Source organism: Saccopteryx bilineata, chromosome 5 (genome assembly GCF_036850765.1).
Source record: "Saccopteryx bilineata isolate mSacBil1 chromosome 5, mSacBil1_pri_phased_curated, whole genome shotgun sequence".
NCBI lineage: Eukaryota > Metazoa > Chordata > Mammalia > Chiroptera > Emballonuridae > Saccopteryx > Saccopteryx bilineata.
This window is the reverse complement of record NC_089494.1, coordinates 81,076,954-81,099,158: the sequence shown is the minus strand read 5'-3', so window position 1 is coordinate 81,099,158 and position 22,205 is coordinate 81,076,954. Positions and strand designations below refer to the sequence as shown.

Sequence of the window (22,205 nt, the reverse complement as noted above, 5' to 3'; positions counted from 1 at the left end):
TATTTTTCTGAAGCTGGAAATGGGGAGAGACAGTCAGACAGACTACCGCATGCGCCCGTCGGGATCCACCCGGCACGCCCACCAGGGGCGACGCTCTTGCCCACCAGGGGGTGATGCTCTGCCCCTCCGGGGCGTCGCTCTGCTGCGACCAGAGCCACTCTAGCGCCTGGGGCAGAGACCAAGGAGCCATCCCCAGCGCCCGGGCCATCTTTGCTCCAATGGAGCCTTGGCTGCAGGAGGGGAAGAGAGAGACAGAGAGGAAGGAGGGGGGGTGGAGAAGCAAATGGGCACTTCTCCTATGTGCCCTGGCTGGGAATTGAACCCAGGTCCCCCACACGCCAGGCCGACGCTCTACTGCTGAGCCAACCGGCCAGGGCTACATCTGCTTTTATTTGGATATTATTTACTTGGAGAATTGTTTTTCAACATTTCACATTGAATTTAGTTTTATCTTTGTAACTTGAAGGCTGCATATTGTTGGGTTTTGCTTTCTTGATCCAATCTGCTACTCTGTGCCTCTTTATTGGTGAGTTCAATCCATTTACACTTAGTATAATTTTTGACACTTGAGGATTTCCTATTGTCATTGTAATATACTGTTTTCTGATAGCTTTGTGTCTTGTTTGGTTCTTCTTTTTTGTTTTTCTGTCATTTATTCCTGTCTGGTGGTATTCTATACTTCTATCTTCTGTTTCTTCTTCTTTTTTTTTTTTTTTTTTTTTTTTTTAAGCTATGTGTTTCAGTAGTTGCATTTTCAGGGGTGGTTACCATTAGGTTATTAAAAGTAAAATTATCATATTTATTAGAGTCCATTATCTAATGAGTGTTTCTGTACTCCATCCTCCTTTGTTATTGCTGATCTTTATCCTCTCCCCTTTTATGTCATGTTGTCACAGATTATCCTTGTTTTTGTTGCGGTTTTGTTAAAATTTTTCTTGTAATTTTGTTTTGTCTTGTTTTTTGTATCTGGTCAGATAGCCCCCTTTAGTATTTCCTGTAGTGGGGGTTTTCTGGTGATAAATTCCCCCAGCTTCTGTATGTCTGTAAATGTTTTCATTTCCCCTTCATATTTGAAGGATAGCTTTGATGGATAGAGTATTCTTGGCAGGTGCTTCCTCTCTTTCAGTACTTTAAATGTTGTGGTCCACTCTCTTTGGGCTTGTAGAATTTCTGCTGAGAAATCTGATGATAACCTAATGGGCTTTCCTTTATGTATTATATTCTTCTTCTCCCTAGCAGCCCTGAGGATTCTTTCTTTGTCATTAATTTGTGATCATTTCATTACAATGTGCCTTGGAGTAGGTCTCTTTGATAATGCGGCATTCTATTTGCTTCTTGGATTCAAGGCTATAACTCTACATAGGCTTAGGAAGTTCCCTTGATTATTTGTTTCAATATGTTCTCCATTCCTTTTTCCCTCTCTTCTTCTTCTAATACAGATATGAGTTTAATTCATTCTGTAACCAAGCTTGTAAGTCAGTCAACTCGTATATCAAACAAATTTCTCCCAGTTAAAATAACTGAAATAAATTTAATCCGTTCCAGCACTGTGAAACATCCCCAACGCATCCTAAGTTATGAGAAAAGACATATTTTTAATTAAGAAACACACATGTTTACTTTACCAATACATAACAAAATATATGAAATAAAAGAAAAAAGTGTTATTTAGTACTGTATTCTTACCTTGGGGACAGATGAGTGTAGCTAACGGAGGTGAATGGTGGAGGAGGAGGGAGGGAGTAAGGTGTGCAGGCACTGTAGACATGTAAGCTAAAACTGCACTTTCTTAACACTAAATGTAAACTAAAGCTGCATTTTCTTTACTTAAAATGAAACCACAAAAACTGAATTGTAAAAAAATGCTCTTTCTTAACTTTAAACTTAACCTAAGCTTAATATTACATATTTTTCATTTAATCATCACCTGTTTTTGCCTTTTTGGCTGCACTTCCAGCACTTTCACTTGCAGGACTTTTGAATAAAAATCTATCTAAAGAGGTGTGCTTTTGCCTGCCTTTTAAAATGTTACGGAAATGTGACAAGTGTCATTAAAAAGTGCTGAAGAATGACCAGTTGAAACCTTTTCTGGGTGTTTCTTTTCAATGAAACTTGAAAGCTTCTCCCACATTGCCAGTATGTCTTTAATCTCACTTGTAAAAATCTCTTCCTTCGACTCTACCTCCTCCTCACTACTAATCTCTTGCAGAAGCTCCATGTGTTGCATCATCTGTAGCTCCTTCAACTCCTCATTTGAGAGTTCTTCCTCATGTTCCTCGACAGGCTCGTTTACATTACCCTTATCTACCTCCAGACCCATCGACTTTTTGAGGGACACAATCTCCTCCAACACTTCTACCTTGGTCTTGGTCTCTGGTACGAATCCTTCAAAGTCTCTGTCTGCAACAACATCAGGCCATAACTTTTTCCATGCCGAGTTCAAGGTTCTTCTTGTAACCTCTTGCCACACCAAGTCAATAATGCATAAACATATCACGATGTTGTAGTGATCTTTCCAGAACTCTGGAAGGGTTAAAATTGTATTCTCAGTCACCTCAAAGCAGCAGCAGAACAGGTGCTTTATGTAAAGCTTTTTAAAGTTGGAAATGACCTGCTGATCCATAGGTTGCAAGATTGAAGTCGTGTTGGGTGGGAGGGAGAGGACTTTCACGAATTTGAACTCATCGAGAATGTCATCTTCAAGACCAGGTGGGTGAGCTGGAGCATTTTCAAGGATTAGTAATGCTTTCATTGGGAGTTTATTTTCTTGAAGATATTTCTTCACTGCAGGACCAAAGATGAGATTTACCCATTCAATAAAAAACTGCCACGTAACCCATGCCCTAACATTGATACACCACATAACCTGCAGTTTTTCTTTAAGAATCTTGTGAGTTGTAAAGGCTCGAGGATTTTCGGAATGATACACTAGCAGTGGCTTTACTTTACAGTCACTGCTAGCATTTGCACATAAGGCAAGGGTCAGAGGGTCCTTCATGGGTTTATGGCCTGGCAGCTTCTTCTCCTCCGTGGTGATGAAAGTCCTCCAAGGCATTTTTTTTTCAAAACAATCCTGTTTCCTCACAGTTGAACACTTGTTGAGGGATGTAGCCTTCCTTTGTGAGAAGTGCAGCAAAATGTGCTATGTACTCAGCTGCCTTAATGTCAACACTCGCAGCTTCACCAGCGAGTGGATGCCAGATCTCTTCTTGAAATTTTCAAACCAGCCGTGACTTGCCTTAAACGTATCTTCTGCTGCCTCTTTTGAGGTTGATGGTTCTTTCTTCTTCAAACCACCATAAATAATATATGCCTTTTTGCATATTGTAGTCTCCATCACTGTATCTCCTGCCAGCTCTTTCTCTTTCATACACACCAGCAGAACCTTCTCCATTTTTTCATGGATATTTGTCCTTAATTGGGACAGAATTGTAGTTCCTTTTGCTGGATTTGTGCTTTTGATGGCATCCTTTTGTTTAAGGATGGTACAGATTGTAGATGTATTGCAGTCGTACAGCCTTGCCAGTTCAATCACTCGTACACCACACTCATGTTTTTCTATTATTTCTTGCTTTACTTCTATCAACATCATTCTCTTTTTCTTCTCACCACTGTCCTTTACACTCACTTTCTTTGGACCCATGATAGCGCACAAAAAAGGTTAGTAAAAAATGCAAATATGATTCAAGAATGAGTACAGCACACGAGATTTGACTTGATTCTGCGGGTAACACGTGAGAAAGAATGAGATATTGGTGTTGTGCTGCTGATACTGGACCCATGTACCAAAGCGCCAACTAGCGGCAGCTTCCCAAATCACCACTCATATCTCAGTATTTCTCTCATATCTCAAAACAAAAATACAGACCAAGTTGCAGCTCATATCTTTAAAAAAATTTGTTTGTTGGTCTGCTCGTATCTCAAGGTACAACTGTATACCCATTATTCTCATTGCTCTTTCTCATGGAGTCAGACAATTCTTGTAGGGCTTTCTCATTTTTAAATTTGTGAGTCTCTTCTGTCTGTAGTATCTCTAGTTGCCTGTCTTCAGTGTCACTGTTTCTCTCCTCTGTCTGGCCTGTTCTATTAGCTAAGCTTATTACCTCATTTCTCAGTTCGTGTATTGAGTTTTTCATCTCTGTTTGGTTCTTTTTTATAGTTTCAATTTCCTTGGTGAAAGTACTCTTTTTGTTCATTAAGTTGTTTTTTGAGCTCACTAAATTGCTTTTCAGTGTTTTCTTCTATCTTGTTGATTATTTTTAGAACTTCAATTTTGAATTCTCTGTCATTAAGCTCCAAGACTTCCATGTAATTGAGATTATATTCTGGAGATTTTTCATCATCTATCTGAGCTACATCTATGTCTTATATATCCATATTTTATTTCTTAATTCTTGATGGCATTTGCAAGTGGTATTGTTCAAAAACCCTGACAAGAGTTAACTGAAAAATAATTTTTAAAAAAATGAAAAAAAATATGTGAAATAATGAAAGTTCTATAATAATGATGAGTATAAAAAAACTACAGATAATAAAAAACAGAAACTGAGAAAAAATTAAAAAACAAAAAATGAAGTCAGAAACAAGCAGAATGACACAAAAAGAAGTATGGGTCTAAAATATAATAATTTGATGAAAAATGACATGCAGGTGAGAGGAGGGAAAAAAGAGAAAAGAAGAAAAAGAAAAAGAAGAAAAAAGGTGATAGAGGTCAGGAGTAAAGGTAGGAGAGGAAAAAAGAAGAGAAAGTGTCAGAAATGAAACCCTTGCAGAAATCAAGAATAAAACGTAACAACTAAGGATAATGAAGTTCCCATGGGAAAAGGAGAAGAAAAAAGAAAGAAGAAAAAGTGGGGAAAAGCAGAAAAAGAAAGGAGAAAAAAGAAAAAAATATATTTTTCCAGTTTTGAGAGGTGACATTCCTTTTTCTGGTAGGAGGTGCTATATACTACAAGGTTTGCCTCTGTGAGATTCTTGGGTGGAGCTCTGCTGAGGCATCCCTGTCCTAATGATACAGGCAGGGCTGTAGTGTTGGTAGGAGGGGCTTGTTGTGGGGCTTTGCAATTTTATGGCTCTAGCAATGGCCGACCAGGAATCCTTTGGGGCCCTCCCCCATGTCCCAACAGAGCAAGGGATCAAGTGCCGGGCACCCTGGCCTATCACAGAAGAGAGCAGCCTGGAGACCCAGCTGATAGGGGTCCGCCACCACCGCTGTTGGCAAAGCAAGCGGAGCAGTGTGGGATTGGGAGGCTGGGGTGACATAGTCTAGTCCCCACTCCGATACCACTCTAAGCACTCAAAGAGCAGTCCTGGGCAGGGCAGAAGCTGCGTAACACAAGCCGGTGGCCAAGCTTCAGGAGCAGTTGCAGCAGAGATATCAGATGCGAGGCATCCCACCCACACATGCTAAGCTTCGCAGGGCAAGTTGGTGCCTGTGCTTCGGAGCTGAGGGGGCACAGATCCTAGACCAAGCGCATCTGGCGCCACAAGGTTCAACTCTGCCGGTTGGGTGGGCAGATCAAGTGCGCCCCAGTGCCCCATGAGCTGATCTCCACAAGCTATTCACATGCAGTACTTGGGAGTGCGCCACAGGCCTTGTGTGTGCCCAGCACCTGCAATCGCACAGTGCCTGCAATCATGGGTGTAGCAGATGCCGGGGAAACGGCCCTCCTCCTCACTCTTGTTCGTAGCCCCTGTCTCAGCTCCTTCCCCCAGACTCTCCTCTTCTCCTGGCTCCGCCTCCGAGACAAAGCCTGCGCCAGCAGTGCCTCCCTCCCTCAGGTCTGTGAGGAAGGAGACTCAATCCTCTGTCATTTTTTTTTTCTTCTGTGAGCAGATTCTGTCTTTGGCCAGCCTTCTTGCACAATCATACCTTTGTCTATCTGGTGCGTGTATATTTCAGGTTCATCTGGGTTTTTTTCTCTGTGTATAGTTATAGAATTTGTTGAAATTTCAAGGGGAGAGATCGGGAGTATCTCACGCCACCATTTCTCTCAAACCAATTTATTTAAAATAAGTGATTTTTTAAAAAGCCAGGCTAATTTCAGATGTTTCCAAACATTATCCTTTTGTATTTCCTGCTCAGTAAATAGCCACCTCATCCATCTAGTCCAGGGGTCCCCAAACTACAGCCCTGCAGGCCGCATACGGCCCCCTGAGGCCATTTATCCGCCCTTGCCACACTTCCGGAAGGGGCACCTCTTTCATTGGTGGTCAGTGAGAGGAGTACAGGCATCCTGTGCTCCTGGAGTACTGTATGCTCCGGAAGCAGTCATGTCACGTGTTACTGCTAGCAGTGACAAATATGGAACCGGACATTGACCATCTCATTAGTCAAAAGCAGGCCCATAGTTCCCATTGAAATACTGGTCAGTTTGTTGATTTAAATTTACTTGTTCTTTATTTTAAATATTGTATTTGTTCCCATTTTGTTTTTTTACTTTAAAATAAGATATGTGCAGTGTGTATAGGGATTTGTTCCTAGTTTTTTTATAGTCCGGCCCTCCAACAGTCTGAGGGACAGTGAACTGGCCCCCTGTGTAAAAAGTTTGGGGACCCCTGATCTAGTCACTCAACCTGGAGATCCTTCTCTTTCCATATCCAGTGTAATTTCTGCCAGTGCTCACTCTTTAGATTCCCTTTCATTTTATTGCCTTGTTTCATACCTGTCATTTCTCACTGGAACAGTTCCATTGGCCCACTAACTGGCTTCCATATGTCAGGTCTCCATCCCACCCTGTTGAATCATTCCATCAGAACTGTCTTTCTAAAACCCAGTTCTGATCATCACATCCCTTCACCTGAATATCCCTCAAATATTGGAAAAGTTCTAAACTATCTTGCATGGGATCTAAGGCTTTTCACCATTTGTTTTTGCAGGTTTATATTCAACTCCTCTACTTCTATGCATTCTATGGTCTAATCTTATTGTATTATCATATCCAAATCAGGTCATGCACTTTTAAATTTTCTTCTTGTTTAGATTGAACCCTTGCTCAGGAATGCCCTTTCCCCCAACTTTTAATTTTGACTTTTCACCTGTGTACTTCCATAAAAGTTTGATCTAGTATATCATATTATATTGTAGTTAATAGTCTGAGATATATTTTCATTTGGAGCTCCTTGATGGTAAGAGTTCTTGACTCAGCTCTTAGGCTTACTATCTGCTCTGCTTTCAGGAGTGTTTTGAATTAAAATGAATTAGTAATAGGTGTTTTCAGGGTTTTTGATGCTGTTGGCATTTGGAAATCTTTCTATATGAAGATAGAAAGTTTAAGATTGTTGAAAAATAATCTATTTCTATCAAGAATCATCTATAATGTTGGCTTCAATGGGGGACATTTGATGGCGATTTTTGTCTTAATTTAGCTCACTTGCATCTACAGATCCTTTTTCCCTAGAGGATTTTTTTTTTCATTGTGTTATCACATAGTTACAAATAAAACAAAGCAAACCACTTTATGAAATGGTTCAGGTCACTCTCCTAGTTTAATTGATTGATCTACATTGTACTGGTTTAGTTTCTTCTAATTTCAAATAATGGATTTCATTTTGAATAGAGTCTCTTTGTATATCTACAATAATAGTATAAATATATTGAGTACATGTAATTCAAATCTATGTGGCTAATACTTAAGCTCACACACAGCTATTTGGGAAACGATGCTTTGGGTATGATTGAATTTTAATATATTGATTATGGTTAATGAATTCTGCTTCATTTCAAATTTACCTGGGTATAATATGTAAAAAGTGAGTTTATATCTTGGCCCTGCTTGTAGGGCTTGAGGTTTTGATTGTTAGAGCAAGGAATAAAATTAATTCAAGAGCAGGGAGCTTTATGTTGACAGTTTCCAAATTCTTAAAGTTCAAATGCAGAGCCGATGAGAAATCTAACTGCTTGTATGTGCTGAAAGGTGGAAACAGATTTGGTTCCAAAAGGCCTCCATGCCCGTAACGTAGGTGAGGATTTCCACCAGTGAAATATGCTTTGGGCTGTAACAGGGACTGGGCCCTGGATCCTTCTCTTTGATTCTGCCTGTGAATGGCTGGAAGACTGACTTGCAATACCTGGTGGGACCTAGTTGATCTAGAAAGCTTGTTTCAGTTAACATACCTTTTGGTAGCCAGGGAATTGGTAAAACTAACAAACAGTTTTTGTCAATTTTGATTTTTTGTAAAAGTAGTTGAAATTAATATCTAAATACTGTAAATCAATATTTTCTCCTGGTGGTCTGGGGACTCTCCAGATAGCAAATACCTGGATAAAAGCAGAGATCACAGCTCTTTTATATACTTCCTGTGTACCCATCTATTATACTTTCCTACTTATAAACTTACCTTTTAAACAACTAACAGTGAATTATTCTTTATAGTTGTTTTTCATTCTTATTTCTAATTGAATGAAAACCTCATATTTGGGGACTTACCCTTACTTTTGGTAGAGTGTCAGCTGAAGGATGTCTATTTTAAAGTGAAGACATTCATATTTGTATTTTTTTCCAGGGAATTTTGGTGAAATTAGATATTCTCTTCTATACTGATGAAATGTGAGAAAAACTCAGCTTCAGGCACCACTGAGTTATTTTATTACATGCTGTTGCTACACATATTTTAACTTTTCCATTTCTGTATAATCAAGAAACATGCTTTATTTTTTAAAAGTCTACCATTATCGAGCACTTTTTATGCTAGACACTCTGCTAATCATATTGCCTATATTATCTCTTTGTTTCCTCAAAGCAACCTTATGAGGTATATTTTAATTCCCACTTTACAGATGAAGAAACTGAGTTCTAGCATTCTTAAGTTTTTTACCAATGACTCTTTTGTGTGGGAGCCATGATGTGAGTAAAAGTCAGTCTGACCTCAATATTTGTGCTTCTGAATACTGTACAGTACTGATTGGTGGTTTCGGGTTTCATGATGTGATATTATATTTACTAAGGAGTAGATTATGTCTTAATTTATTTATGGATGCTGCTAGACACCTTCAGAATGATAGTGACTTTGCTCTGGCCTTCTTTGAATTTGTATATTCAGCTAGAGATTTCATCTTTCTAAACTAAGCTCTTCAACCAAGCAGTCTTCTCTACAGAATCAAAAATCAAAAAGTGATTTAGATCCTAGAGCAATAGTTTTAAAATGTTTGCATTCACTAGGGTTGAAATAATAATTTTAAAAGGATTTATTAAATGGATGAATAGTAAAATTCCGACAACAGTTTCTGAGCCTCCCCAAATGGCTATATCCTTAAGAAAAAAAAAGTGTCAAATTTTAACACTCCTTGCTGTTCACAGCAGCTGCCACACTTCTACAGAATGCGTCGGGACAATTCTGAAAAGCGTTTTGCCTGTTGGGGATAAGACCATGTCTTCTTTTACAATTTAGAAAGCTTTCCATTCACAGGCTGAATTTTCTAGATTACTTGTTTGTTCTTTTCTGAAATGAATGGGTAATTGATAGTTGTGCAGTGCATACTGGGTTAGGAAGAAAAATGATCTTTTGAAAAATATATCATTAAGTCTGCTGTATAGAAGTTAATCAGGAGGATGCAGTGGCGAAAGTAAGCTATGACTGAAAGGGATTGAGAGACAGAAGATTTGCTAAGTGCTATATCCATTTAGTTTTTCTGGAGTGCTTCTCTAGGCAGCTTCTCTAGTTGTGCACAGGTTTTCACAAATGCAATTAGTAGTGTTTATAGATTGCCTGCTATTCAATTAGCAACTGAGCTGGCCATATCAACTCACTGCAGACCTGCCTTTTCACTGCCAGAGACTGTACCAGGGTTATCAACTTACACAGGCTTGGATGTCTTCCAGCTGTTTAATTATAGTGTCACATGTTTTGCTTTTTCTAGTTTCATTAGTTTATAAATGTAATATGGTATCTTATTTCTGTGATTAACACTTCATTTCAGCAGGTTAAACATGCTGGTAGAGAAGTATTGATTTCTGACACTATTTCCCCTGTGTTCATTTAGATATTTTCACATGCTTTTTATTGATTTTTTTGAAAGTGGCACACATGAGAAAGAACGCCCCCAACTGTATGGCTAAATAAGTGATGTGAAACAAAACCACACATTTAGCTCTTAATTGTCACTTCCCATGGGCTTCATTTTCTATTAATTTTTAAAACAAACACTTGTCTTGCCAAGTTTTTAAGAGTAAAAATATTAATTATAATTTGAAAAAATTGCATAGCGTTTAGTCTTTCAACCAGCTGTGAAAAATGTCTGTTCATCTTTACTATTTATATGGTATTTTATTTTTATACATCATGTATACTAAAACCTGAATAGTTATTTATCAGCATTGTAATAAAAATACTTCTTCAACATAATGGCAGGACAATTTTATTTTCTCATCATCCTTTTGAAAATATTGCCAAGAACTTTTATATACTCTGTGGGTTTTTTTTAAAAAAAAAACATTTGGGCAACTAGCACTTAAAAAATCAACTAGGTAACATCTAGGTGAGCCACTCTAAAAAGTGGTCTTTAATGAGAATTTTTCTCAACTTTAATAGAAGTATTGTTTTCTGTCTTCTTGTTTCGTTTAAAGTGTTCATTTATTTTGAAAGAGAATATCCAGTTATTTTAATATATAGTCATTAGAAATCCTATATAAAGCTTTGCATATTGGTTCAGAGGCCCAAATATTCTTGCTTTTGATTTGGTAATGTAAGCACTTCTTGTTTGATATAGACTGTTCAGGGAATGTTTCAATATTCCACTTAATATGATATTTATTGATTACTATACATGACCCCACTTAATACTTATTGATCACTCTACATGGGCACTATATGTACTATATATACATTGATACAGTATGTAAAATCTTGAAAAGTATTAGAGCCCTGGCGGGTTGGCTCAGCGGTAGAGCGTCGGCCTGGCGTGCGGGGGACCCGGGTTCGATTCCCGGCCAGGGCACACAGGAGAAGCGCCCATTTGCTTCTCCACCCCCTCCTCCTTCCTCTCTGTCTCTCTCTTCCCCTCCCGCAGCCAAGGCTCCATTGGAGCAAAGATGGCCCGGGCACTGGGGATGGCTCCTTGGCCTCTGCCCCAGGCACTAGAGTGGCTCTGGTCGCGGCAGAGCATTGCCCCCTGGTGGGCAGAGCATCGCCCCTGGTGGGCGTGCCGGGTGGATCCCGGTCGGGCGCATGCGGGAGTCTGTCTGACTGTCTCTCCCTGTTTCCAGCTTCAGAAAAATTTTAAAAAAAAGAAAAAAAAGAGAAAAGTATTAGAAATGACATTGCATTGGATGTAACCTGAATGATAGTAGGAGAGGGGGATACTTTGAAATGGTAAATGAACATTATGACAGTCAAGTGTTTGGGTGAAGGGGTGCTGGTACAGCAAGTAGTATTCTCATGAGCAAGGGAAGGGAAGTACAGTCGAACTTCACGGAAGAACGCTCCAGTTAGAGGTGTGGGTGAGGAGGCCATGGCGGTAGTAACCGGCCTGATGATCTAGCACAGTGTTTTCAACCACCAGTCCGCAGACTGGTGCCGGTCCACCAGAAATTTTGTGCTGGTCGGCAAAAGAGTTAACCACCCTGATGTATGAAGATTATAGACCCAATGATCTTAGTTGAATTTGCTTATGTTCAGGGTGATTCCTGCCTTAGTGGTCCCAGAAAAAATTCTCCTATTTCCACTGGTTTTCCAGTGTGAAACCACTGATCTAGCGGGACGGAGCTGAGATGTACCACTGGGCAGCTTTTACCCTAGAGCTGTGGAGTATCATGCCCCATGTGGCTATTTGAGTTTAAATTAGATAAAATTAAGATTTGAAATTTAGTTCACATGAGCCACATTTCAAGTGCTTAATAGCTATGTGCGTAAGTAGCATTGGACAGTGTAGATAGAGAACATTTTCATCACTGCACCAAAGTCTGTGGAACAGTGTTGCTCTACAGAATCTGGAAGGATTTGTGGAACTTCTGGAGAAGGAAATATTTAAGTTAGTAGTCATTGAATTTGCATTTTTGTTATGTAAAATAATGTATTGTAAAGAACTCCAGATATAAAAAGGCTCAACAGTGATTAATTTATGTAATGACTCAGCAGTACGCATGGCGGTTACTCCTCTTCCCTGTGCCGTCCTCCAGGTTGGCTTCGGCCTGGGGTTATTTCCCTCCTGCTTACAGTATGGCTGCAGCAGTTCAAGGCAATACTGTAGAATTCTCTATGCTGTCAGTCCACTGCATTTGAATTTTTCTTCAGATAACTTTAGTGTTTGTTCCACTGTGGGAAAATATTACTGTGGGTGAGAGGGAGAAAAAGCTATTAGTTCAGTTAGTTGCTGTCTTTTATACAAGTGCTTAGAATGCATGTTTCATGTGTTTAGCTACACACTATTGTATGGTCTGGTCTTTATTTAATTTAAGGAGTGAAGAGATTCAAGCACTTTATTCTTCAGCAGCAAACAGCATTTGAATGATCCATAAAAATCATTAAACCTCAAGGTTGAGAGTTAACTGGTAGAGAGATAACCTGATCTAGTCACCCTCTGGTCTAATTATATAAAAATTCTGCAGGCTGTAAAGACTGATTCGTAGTTTAAATATGATTTAAAATTTTGATTATTCTTAAATGTATCTTTTAAAATAAATTTAACCAGCCCTGGCCGGTTGACTCAGCGGTAGAGCATTGGCCTGGCGTGCGGGGGGACCCGGGTTCGATTCCCGGCCAGGGCACATAGGAGAAGCACCCATTTGCTTCTCCACCACCCCCTCCTTCCTCTCTGTCTCTCTCTTCCCCTCCCGCAGCCAAGGCTCCATTGGAGCAAAGATGGCCCGGGCGCTGGGGATGGCTCCTTGGCCTCTTCCCCAGGCGCTAGAGTGGCTCTGGTCTCGGTAGAGCGACTCCCTGGAGGGGCAGAGCATCGCCCCCTGGTGGGCAGAGCGTCGCCCCTGGTGGGCATGCCAGGTGGATCCCGGTTGGGCGCATGCGGGAGTCTGTCTGACTGTCTCTCCCCGTTTCCAGCTTCAGAAAAATACAAAAAAAAAATTAAAAAATTAAAAAAATAATAAATTTAAACCCAAGATATATCTGATATAATTCCTTGGCTAAAAGCTGAATGTTAAGATATTGAGCAAAATAAGTGAAGTTTCTAATACAATGGTATCAGTATACCTAATGTTTTATTTATTGTTTCTCTATGAATGAAAACTTAAATGTTTTAGTTTGGTCTTTTTGTTTTCAGACAACACTATTTCATAGATGTGTTTGTTGTTGTTTTTTCCTGTTATACCAGAAGAGGTAAAGGTTTTGCCACAAAGACTATTTGCATATGCTTCAGATTTACTTTAGAAAAATCTAATTTTCCATCAAATAATTTTAAAATTAGTCAGAGGGCTTTAAGAGTTGAAACCAAATTCCTGGTCAGCATGGTTATGTAAGGAATTTCACAGACACACTCAGCATACTTTGTGGTGACCACAGTGACGTTCTCAGTGGTTGACTATGTTTTATTTTTGACTCAGATGGTGATTTGAACTCTAATGGAAAAGAGTAGTAATTTCCTAGTTAGGCTTTTTGTAAAGATTAAAACTTAGTATGATTTGTGTTGAGATTTTAAAAGACTTTTGTAGAATCCTATGAAGCAATAATTAACCCCTATTCCATGTGAGCCATTAGGCTTAAACCTGTATGAGAGAGTGCACATAACAGAAGGACAGGTCTAGGACTGGAATCCCTGCCAGGAGACTCTTTTGTGGTCTCTAGTTCAGAAGCCTTGAAGTCTGAGGCTTTCCTCACCAGGTTATGTTTCTTCTTTCTTTGTTTCAGATATGGTGTTTGGGTATGGGTCTGTTTAGACACCCCTGTAGGAGGTATATGGGTACCACTTCTTTCAGAATACAATCCTGTTAAGAGTGTGGTCCTTAAGGAGCTATATTAAAATATGTACCTATATTGGGAGGAGACCATATACCTGTTTTTGTGGTATTTATAAAGATAATGGGATTAAAAAGGAAAAGCAGAGCATGGAAAGGATGACAGTTGCGAGTACAGTCAGTGGGTAAGAATGTGCTGCTCTATTGTTTGTAAGATGTTTGCTTCAGGCAGTTTGGTTCAACTTTTCCAATCTTTTTCTCATCCGTACAGTAATAATAATAATAACCAAATGCTATGGGGCTTTGTAAGGTTAAATGAGCTGAAGTGTGTGTGCCACGTGCTTTGACAAAGCCAGGCCTCCTGTAATGCTCAGTTAAGGATCTTTGTCTTCCTTGAGAAGAAATAACAAGATATATTCTGGGAGGAAATACTATTAAGTTAGTCATAAGTCTATTGGTTTGTTTTTATTTTTTTTCTGCCTTTTGTTGTTGTTTTTGTTCTTTTTAACCAGTTCAAATTGTCCCAGCAAAGTGTCACTAGTATTTGTTTCTTTTGTTCCCTCTTTGGTACTAGTGTCAGTGCTTTTCAAGTTTTTTTGTTTAAATGAGATTAGCTTTGTAACAAAATAATTGAATTTTTTCTGCTCCTTATCTGTCTACTCAGTTCTTATAATTAAAGACTTTCTCTCCATTTTAAAGTACATATTTATGTGTTCCTTTTGGTGTACTCTACTGCTCATTAACTGTTTCATAGTTTCGTTGAGATGAGACATCCTTGAGTAATCCTCTTAACTCTTGTCATTCATTCTTCCCAGTGAGAAGGGGGGATGTCTTGGCAGCATGGAGCGGTATTCGTCCCCTTGTTACAGATCCCAAGTCTGCAGATACTCAGTCCATCTCCCGAAATCATGTTGTGGATATCAGTGAGAGCGGCCTCATCACGATAGCCGGTATGTGGTATCACCTTGATATTTGGATATACTTTACATAGGACCTTGAGTTTATTGGTTACAGTGAATGTCTTTTAACTCTAACCAACAAGGACTTTGTTATTATTATTTTAATATTCTGAGTAAAGCCTAACATATTGTTTTGCCATAGTTCCTATAAACAACAGATGTATTTGTTATTTATAAGTTGATAAATCGTTAATTATAAAAAATAAGGGATAGTAACCTAATGAATTATTTATCAACTTATTTGTAGGTGGAAAGTGGACAACCTATCGGTCTATGGCAGAAGATGCCATTGACGCTGCTATCAAGGCTCATAATTTGAAGGCAGGACCAAGTAGAACAGTTGGGCTTTTCCTTCAAGGAGGCAAAGATTGGAGCCCCACACTCTACATTAGGCTTGTCCAGGATTATGGACTTGAAAGTGAGGTGGGTGTGCACTGCCGTGTCATCTTACTCTTCACCTAATCTCATTGTCACCAGTAACAGAATCAGCAATGGTGTGGCCTCCCTGATTGAGAATTTCCTTTTGCTGGGTTCATTTCTGTCTGTATACCGTGGAGGGGAACTCATGGAGAAAAGAAAAAAACAACAGGGCTTATTAGCTTTAGTGGCCTACAGACGATATACGTTTGAGTTTCTGTTTTAAAGTCTGGGGTTTGTTTGCTTCGTTCCTAGCAGGCAGAGCATCCCAAATTCTTTCTGTCACGAACCTCAGGAAAGCTGCTCTTCAGCAGTGACACTGGGAGCAGAGGGAGGGTGCAGCTTCATCAGTCACGGATCCAATGACACATGTGCTGTGGACTTAGTGCTGGCCTAAGTGTTCAGGGCCCAAGTGGTTTCCTCCCACAAAATCGAAATCTAACACTCTCCTAGAACTATTATTTATGAGTTGGAAAAAGCAGAGAAGAGATGCATGTACATTTCTTTGCTTTGTACCTAAAACCTATTGTTATTCCAAGTACCTGCCTAATGCAGTTTTGTTTCCCCAGGTGGCACAGCATCTTGCTGCCACCTACGGCGACAAGGCTTTCGAGGTGGCCAAAATGGCAAGTGTGACTGGAAAAAGATGGCCCATTGTTGGCGTGCGTCTTGTGTCAGAATTTCCGTACATTGAAGCAGAGGTATGTGAATGGCCACGGGGCAATTTCCTGTTTGCGTGGGCTACTGTTCATCTGATTTTTTTTTTGTCTGTAAAAATGAAAATATAGCTAAATTTTCATGAATATTATGTCAGCTAAGACCTGGAATAAAATGTCTGTTCAGCCTGAATTTTTTTATTATAATTTTTTATTTTAATTCTAAGTTGATATTGATAAAAGCAATAATAATGAAACATCATGGATTTCTTCGTCCTCCACAGGCCTAGCCCACCTTGTTAATTCATAGTTGTTTACCTTTTTGTGTATTTGTAACTCTTGTACTACTTATGTGCCATCTGATGACATACCTTGATTTGACAGTCCTCAAAGATTTAAGCTTTGTTGCTCATCAAGGTTTCACATTTTATGAGACCAGAAATCATGTTATATTTACTTATAATTCACTTCATCTTGAAATCTGGGTATCTAGTAAGCATTTGATTTTTTTTTTTAATTCATTGGGTGTGACACTGGTTGGCAAAATTATAGAGGTTTCAGGTGCATAATTCTACAACACATCTTTAAACATTTTGTTATTGATTGAAAGCAGGACTTATGTTATTTGGTTATTCCAAGACTGAATCTTTGGAGAGCCTAAAGAGATAAAATGATACATTTTTATTTTTTAACTTTTACATTGATTTGAGGAAGAGAATGTTAATGAGAGAAAGAGAGAGAGAGAGAGAGAGAGAGAGAAGCATTAACTCATTTCACTTAATTGTTCCATTTTTGTGCACTCACTGATTATTTTTCATACATTCCCTGACCAGGAGTCGAACCCACGGCCTCTGTGTGCCAGTGGATGCTTTATTCATGGTCTCCCAGCCAGGGCAAGACCGTAACTTTTTAATACTTCTTCTTTGCCTACTCAGCTATGTAAATTAACATCCATATTATGTATAAGCAAAGAGGGTATATGATCACTGTGGATGGTAAATGAAAAGTGATGCAGTTTGCATATTAGTACAGGTTCTATTAGCTCCTGAACAATTTGTTCCAGTTTTCAACCCCCCTTTGGCAGGCAGATGGGACACTTGTAGGATGTCACTGTCTCATGCCTGCTACAGAACCAGAGTTTATAAAGAAAAATACCGCTTTTTCTAAGCAGGCTTGTTTTCTGGTGAAACTTTATTTCCCCCTTTAAAAAAAATCTAAACTAATCATTTCACTTTAATTGAAACTCAGGTGAAATACGGGATTAAGGAGTATGCCTGCACCGCAGTGGACATGATTTCTCGCCGCACTCGCCTGGCCTTCCTCAATGTCCAGGCAGCAGAGGAAGCCCTCCCCAGGATTGTGGAACTGATGGCCAGAGAACTGAATTGGAATGACTATAAAAAAGAGGTATTATATAGAAATCTTTAAAATCATGGTAACCATTATAAACACGCAATGTCCCAGTCTGTCAGTAGAGGCTAGCATCATTTTTGTGGTGACTTTAGATTTCCTGCCAATTTCTGTGTGTGTGTTGCATATTGCCAGGTCTTAGGAAACTGAAAAGATATTTTTGTACCAAAATTTGTTGGTTGTTTCTGGAAAATCCCTTATAGAAAAATGCTCTCAAATTTATGGTCATAATTCCTGAAAATGTAAGATAATGATTGTGGGCAGGCCTTTTTCTGGTTTTCATCAAAAACACTCTTAGAATGTTATCTACAGTGAAATTTATACTCCTGCAAATTTGCCTTTGGTGGGAAACCAGTTGCCTTTGGTTTTACTGCTTGACCACCAAATGCGTATTAATTTGTGTCATTTGAAATTTTATATTTATATCCCAATTAAAAAAGGAAAGCCAGTGATACTCAGATGCCCACATATACAGCCCTGGGCCTATTGTAATAAACAGAGATCTTCATGGGTTTTTTTAAAAAACCAAACTGTTATGGTATGCAGAGTTACATCTTCATGTATTCATTCAAAAAGTATTTTCTATACTCACTGGTTCATTTCTTTCTTGCCTAGTCTTTCTTGAACACATTCCATTTAGGGTCTTTTGCTGCCACTTTGTTGTAGTAGCTCTGCTCACACTCACCAATAACTCCGTGTTGCTTAATATACTTGTCAACTCTCCATCCTCCTTCTACTCAACTAATTGGTGGCCTTGACTCACTTGGTTCCTCCTTCTTACTTGACTACTTTCTGGATCACCACCTGCCTTTAGTCTATAACAGAATACTACAGACTATGGGGCTTCAACCACAGGCATTTATTTCTCTCAAGTGTGTAAGCTAGAAATCTGAGGTCAGGGCACCAGTGCAGTTGGGTTCTGGTGAGAACCTCTTTCTGGCTTTCAGATAGCTGCCTCCTCGCTGTGGCCTCACATGGTAGAGAAAGAGAGGGAGATCCTACCCTTAAAACCCACCTAAACCTAATTATCTCCCCAAGTCTCCATCTCCTAATACTATCACATTGAGAGGTAGGGCTTCATTATACAAATTTTCGGAGGCACAGTTCAGTCCATAGCACCATCTCTCTTGGATCTCCTTCTGCCTTCCCCAAATTGCTACCGCTACCAACCTTACCATGTCATAAAAGAGCTATTCTATATTTAGGACTTAATCTTCATATCACAACCTGATCAAATCCATTAGCAAACTTTATATTTACTTTCAAATCATGGCTTGAATTCAACCCTTCTTAACACATTTCACTGCTCTCACCCTGATTCAGCATCTTTTATATGTGTTGTAATAATAGCTTCCCTGCCCTAAACCAGGGTGCTGTTTTAACAACTTCAGTGATTCTATTAAAACATAAGCCAGATCGTTGAATATGTCAGCCTGAAGTTCAGAGGAAAGATCTGAACTGGAGATATAAATTTGAGTTGGTATTTAAACCATCAGACTGGATGAGATCCAGGGAGTTATGTGGTTAGATAACAGCAAGCAGTCCAAAGACTGAGCACTCTGAGTTGAGATGGTAGAGAGAAAAGGAAGAATCCAGAGAAAGGGAAAGTTACAGTTAGTGAGGTTGGAGAAGGTATGAAAAGATTCAGGACAGAGCTGTGACCAGAAGAGAAGGAAGAAAGTATTTCAAGAAGAGGAAAGTAATCTGCTGTATCAATTGCTGCTGATAAGTTTAGTAAGACGATCACTAGAAAGAATAAAGGAATTAATAATTCCTTTACTAAAACATCCTTCTTTTACTCACAGTAAAACCAGTGATTACAGTGGTTTACAAGGCTTTCATGATTGGCCACCAAATTTCTGATCCCTGGTGTTTCTTCTCATTCATTCATTCATTCATTCATTCCCCTCCTACCCACAGGTCAGGTTGCTTTACTTCATTCATGTCCTGCTGATGCCTCTGTTTAGAATGCTCTTCCCTAGATATATATCTTCATGGCCTACTCCCTCAATTCCAACTGGTCTCTACCCCAGAAACCTTCCTTAACTGGGCTGAATAAAAGAGCCCCTTCTCTAAGGGGCTCTTTCCTATTTTATTTTTACCCTTTTTGTATTTTATTTTTCTCTTTGGCATCTATTCCCATTTGACGTACCATGTATTTAGTTGTTTGTTGTTTGACTCTCTTCCAGGAAATAAGCTCTCCAAAAGAGAGGATGTGATTGACCTGTTTTGTCTCTGTACACTCAGTGCCCAGCATATATAGTGGGTTCTAAATAAATGTCTATTGAGTGAGTGAATGAACACTACTGAGAATCTATGTCATAGGTACAAGGAAGGATTTGGCATAGACTGTCCTTAAATTCTCATTCTGGTGTAGCTTCCCAAAGATGATTATATACTGGAGTCATCTGAGAAATGCAGGAGAAAGGGGCAGGTTTTGAGGATTGTCTTTAGATTATCAGAGTCAGAGTCTTCAGAGGTGAAACCATGGCCCTACATTTAAAAAATTCTCATGTAACTTTAACATGATGTATTTAGTATACTGCTGGTGGAATTCACTGGTTGAAAGAGCTCCTTTACATTTGTACACAGTTCTTTCCGTCATAAACCTTTACCCCTATTTTAAAGTTAAGGAATAGGCTCAGGGAGTAAGTCCCAGTCAGAGTTCATACAACTGGTAAGTTGTGCAGCTGGGATTGGAACCAGGTATTCTGATCCCAGTGCATACACTTTTCCCACCCTGCCTTGTGCCTCTGCATTGGTGGGACTGGTTTTTATGGCTCTTCCTGTTTTGAGTCCTGATTTGACCAACTAAAGCTATATATGGAGGCAACACAGAATGAAGCTACTCCTGTGCTACTGCCAATCATTTTTATCATATGGAATGACTGAGGATAATGCGTTCCTGCAAAATTATTGTTGGAATGATTTGAATATGCAGGAAGATATTTTGTGCCAGGAATTTAGGCTGTAGGAGGTAGAAAGGAGGAAGAAAATTCAGTAAACTGATTATGTTCGGCCCTCCCAGGGAAACAAGATTTAACTTCAGTTCACATTTTATGAGCAGATTTATGTACTCAGGAATATTCTCCCATCCCCCTCAACAAAGTAGCAGAAATAAAAGACCTCAGGTTATTACTGAGCATCTGAGACATTGGAGTGTTAATGAGGTCTGTGGACAGTCTGGAGAGAACAAAGGAGAGGGAAAAAGAATTAAAGGTTAGAAAGCTGGACTTCTGAGAAAAGGTTAAAAGCACTGGGATTATTTAACCTGCAAAAGTGAAAGAGGAACAAGGTGATAAATAACTCTCTGTAGATGAATTGTGCTTGTTTTTCCCAGTCAATACTTAATGAGTGACTTGTATACTGAACATTATACCAAATATTTTAGGAGAATAATAAATAGCTCATAGTTTCAAGGATCTTGAAATCTAATTGAGTAATTATAACACATATATACCTTAGAAATGTATGTATATTTTCCAGAATTTAGAGTAAGATTTAGAGAACTGTCATGCAAAATTAAATTCAACCAACTTGAAAGAACCAGTTAGGTAGGAGGGCATTGTCTAGGGGGGTTAGGGATTGAAGGGCAGTTGCTAGGGATATTTAAGAAATGGGACTCTGCCAAATTGTGTCCCATGGGGTATAAATAATATAAGTCAAAAGATGAGACTGCGTGGTCAAAGGAATTTGGGTAATTCTGAGTTAAACAAATGAAACCATTTCCTTTAATGTAGATAATTTGGTGCTTTTAAAACACTATTTGAATTTTCAGTCTCCAGAAAGGAACTTATTTAGAGACTGACTCAACTCTCAATTTATGGAAAAGCTGGGGGGAAAGGAGACTCATAGTGCCTAGGAAGTACTTTGGGAAGTGCTGCCCCAGAGTTTGGTAAGGAGATCTTATAGCTTTCCAACAAAACATACATTTCATTGAGAGATGTTAATGAGAAGACCACCTAAATAGATTGAGTCTCACAAAAGAACTTCTTTCAAAATTGATTTCAATGAGGAGGAAGCAAGTGAAGAAAGGAAGTAACTAAGAAAAGCAAAGCTGACAACCAGCAAATTTAAAACAGATGGAAATGAGTGCTCAACAATGAAGAAGTATCTGAGAATAATATGGATGTAAATAACTAGTGTCAGGGATTGGCTGGATGTTGGAAAAAATATTAAGGACACAAAACATAGTTTTTCAAAAGGGAAAAGAATGCAAGTGAGGTCTGAGATAATTGCTAGAGGAGACAGGCACCATGTTCTTGAATCCTGGAGAAAAGAGAACTTTGCAACTGAGAGTTTCATACCAAATTGTGTTTCTTGTTTTGTTTTTGGTCAAGGAGAATGATTTTCAATGTGAAAATGGCCAAATAAATATTGGTAAGAGAAGCTATTCAAATGGGAGTTTGCTCTAAATCAGTGGCAGTCAACCTGGTCCCTACCGCCCACTAGTGGGCATTCCAGCTTTCATGGTGGGCAGTAGCAGAGCAACCAAAGTATGAAGAAAAAGATAGATTTAACTATAGTAAGTTGTTTTATAAAGATTTATTCTGCCAAACAGTGAAAATCTGACATAAAGTACTTGGTAAGTAATTATTATTATATGCTTTAACTTGCTGTAACTCTGCTTTATAAATTTTATAAAGTAAAGTTACTTCCCTACTTTATAAATCACCATTACTGTGGAACCAGTGGGCTGTTAGAAAATTTTTCTACTAACAGAGATACAAAAGTGGGCGGTAGGTATAAAAACGTTGACTACCCCTGCTCTAAATGAATTCGTGTGCCAACCAAGAAAAATTATATATCTCAGGGTACTCAGAATCTGCAAATAGAATTTATTCAACCTCTGTAGAGCTTTAAAGTATTGTGGCAAATAGGAATAGAACCAGAAGACAGAAGATGGGCAAGTGTAGCAT

The 22,205-nt window shown here is 39.0% G+C and overlaps 1 protein-coding gene across 2 annotated transcripts in view; it reads left to right on the top strand.

Annotated features, from left to right (window-relative positions):
• GPD2 (glycerol-3-phosphate dehydrogenase 2) overlaps window positions 1–22,205 on the top strand; it is a 163,653-nt gene that overhangs the window by 130,202 nt on the left and 11,246 nt on the right. For both annotated transcript variants that reach the window (XM_066279488.1, XM_066279487.1), the window contains exons 10-13: window positions 14,660–14,794; window positions 15,051–15,226; window positions 15,790–15,921; window positions 17,125–17,283. In XM_066279488.1, coding sequence (XP_066135585.1) covers window positions 14,660–14,794; window positions 15,051–15,226; window positions 15,790–15,921; window positions 17,125–17,283 — 602 coding nt within the window. The remainder of the gene's footprint in view (window positions 1–14,659; window positions 14,795–15,050; window positions 15,227–15,789; window positions 15,922–17,124; window positions 17,284–22,205) is intronic.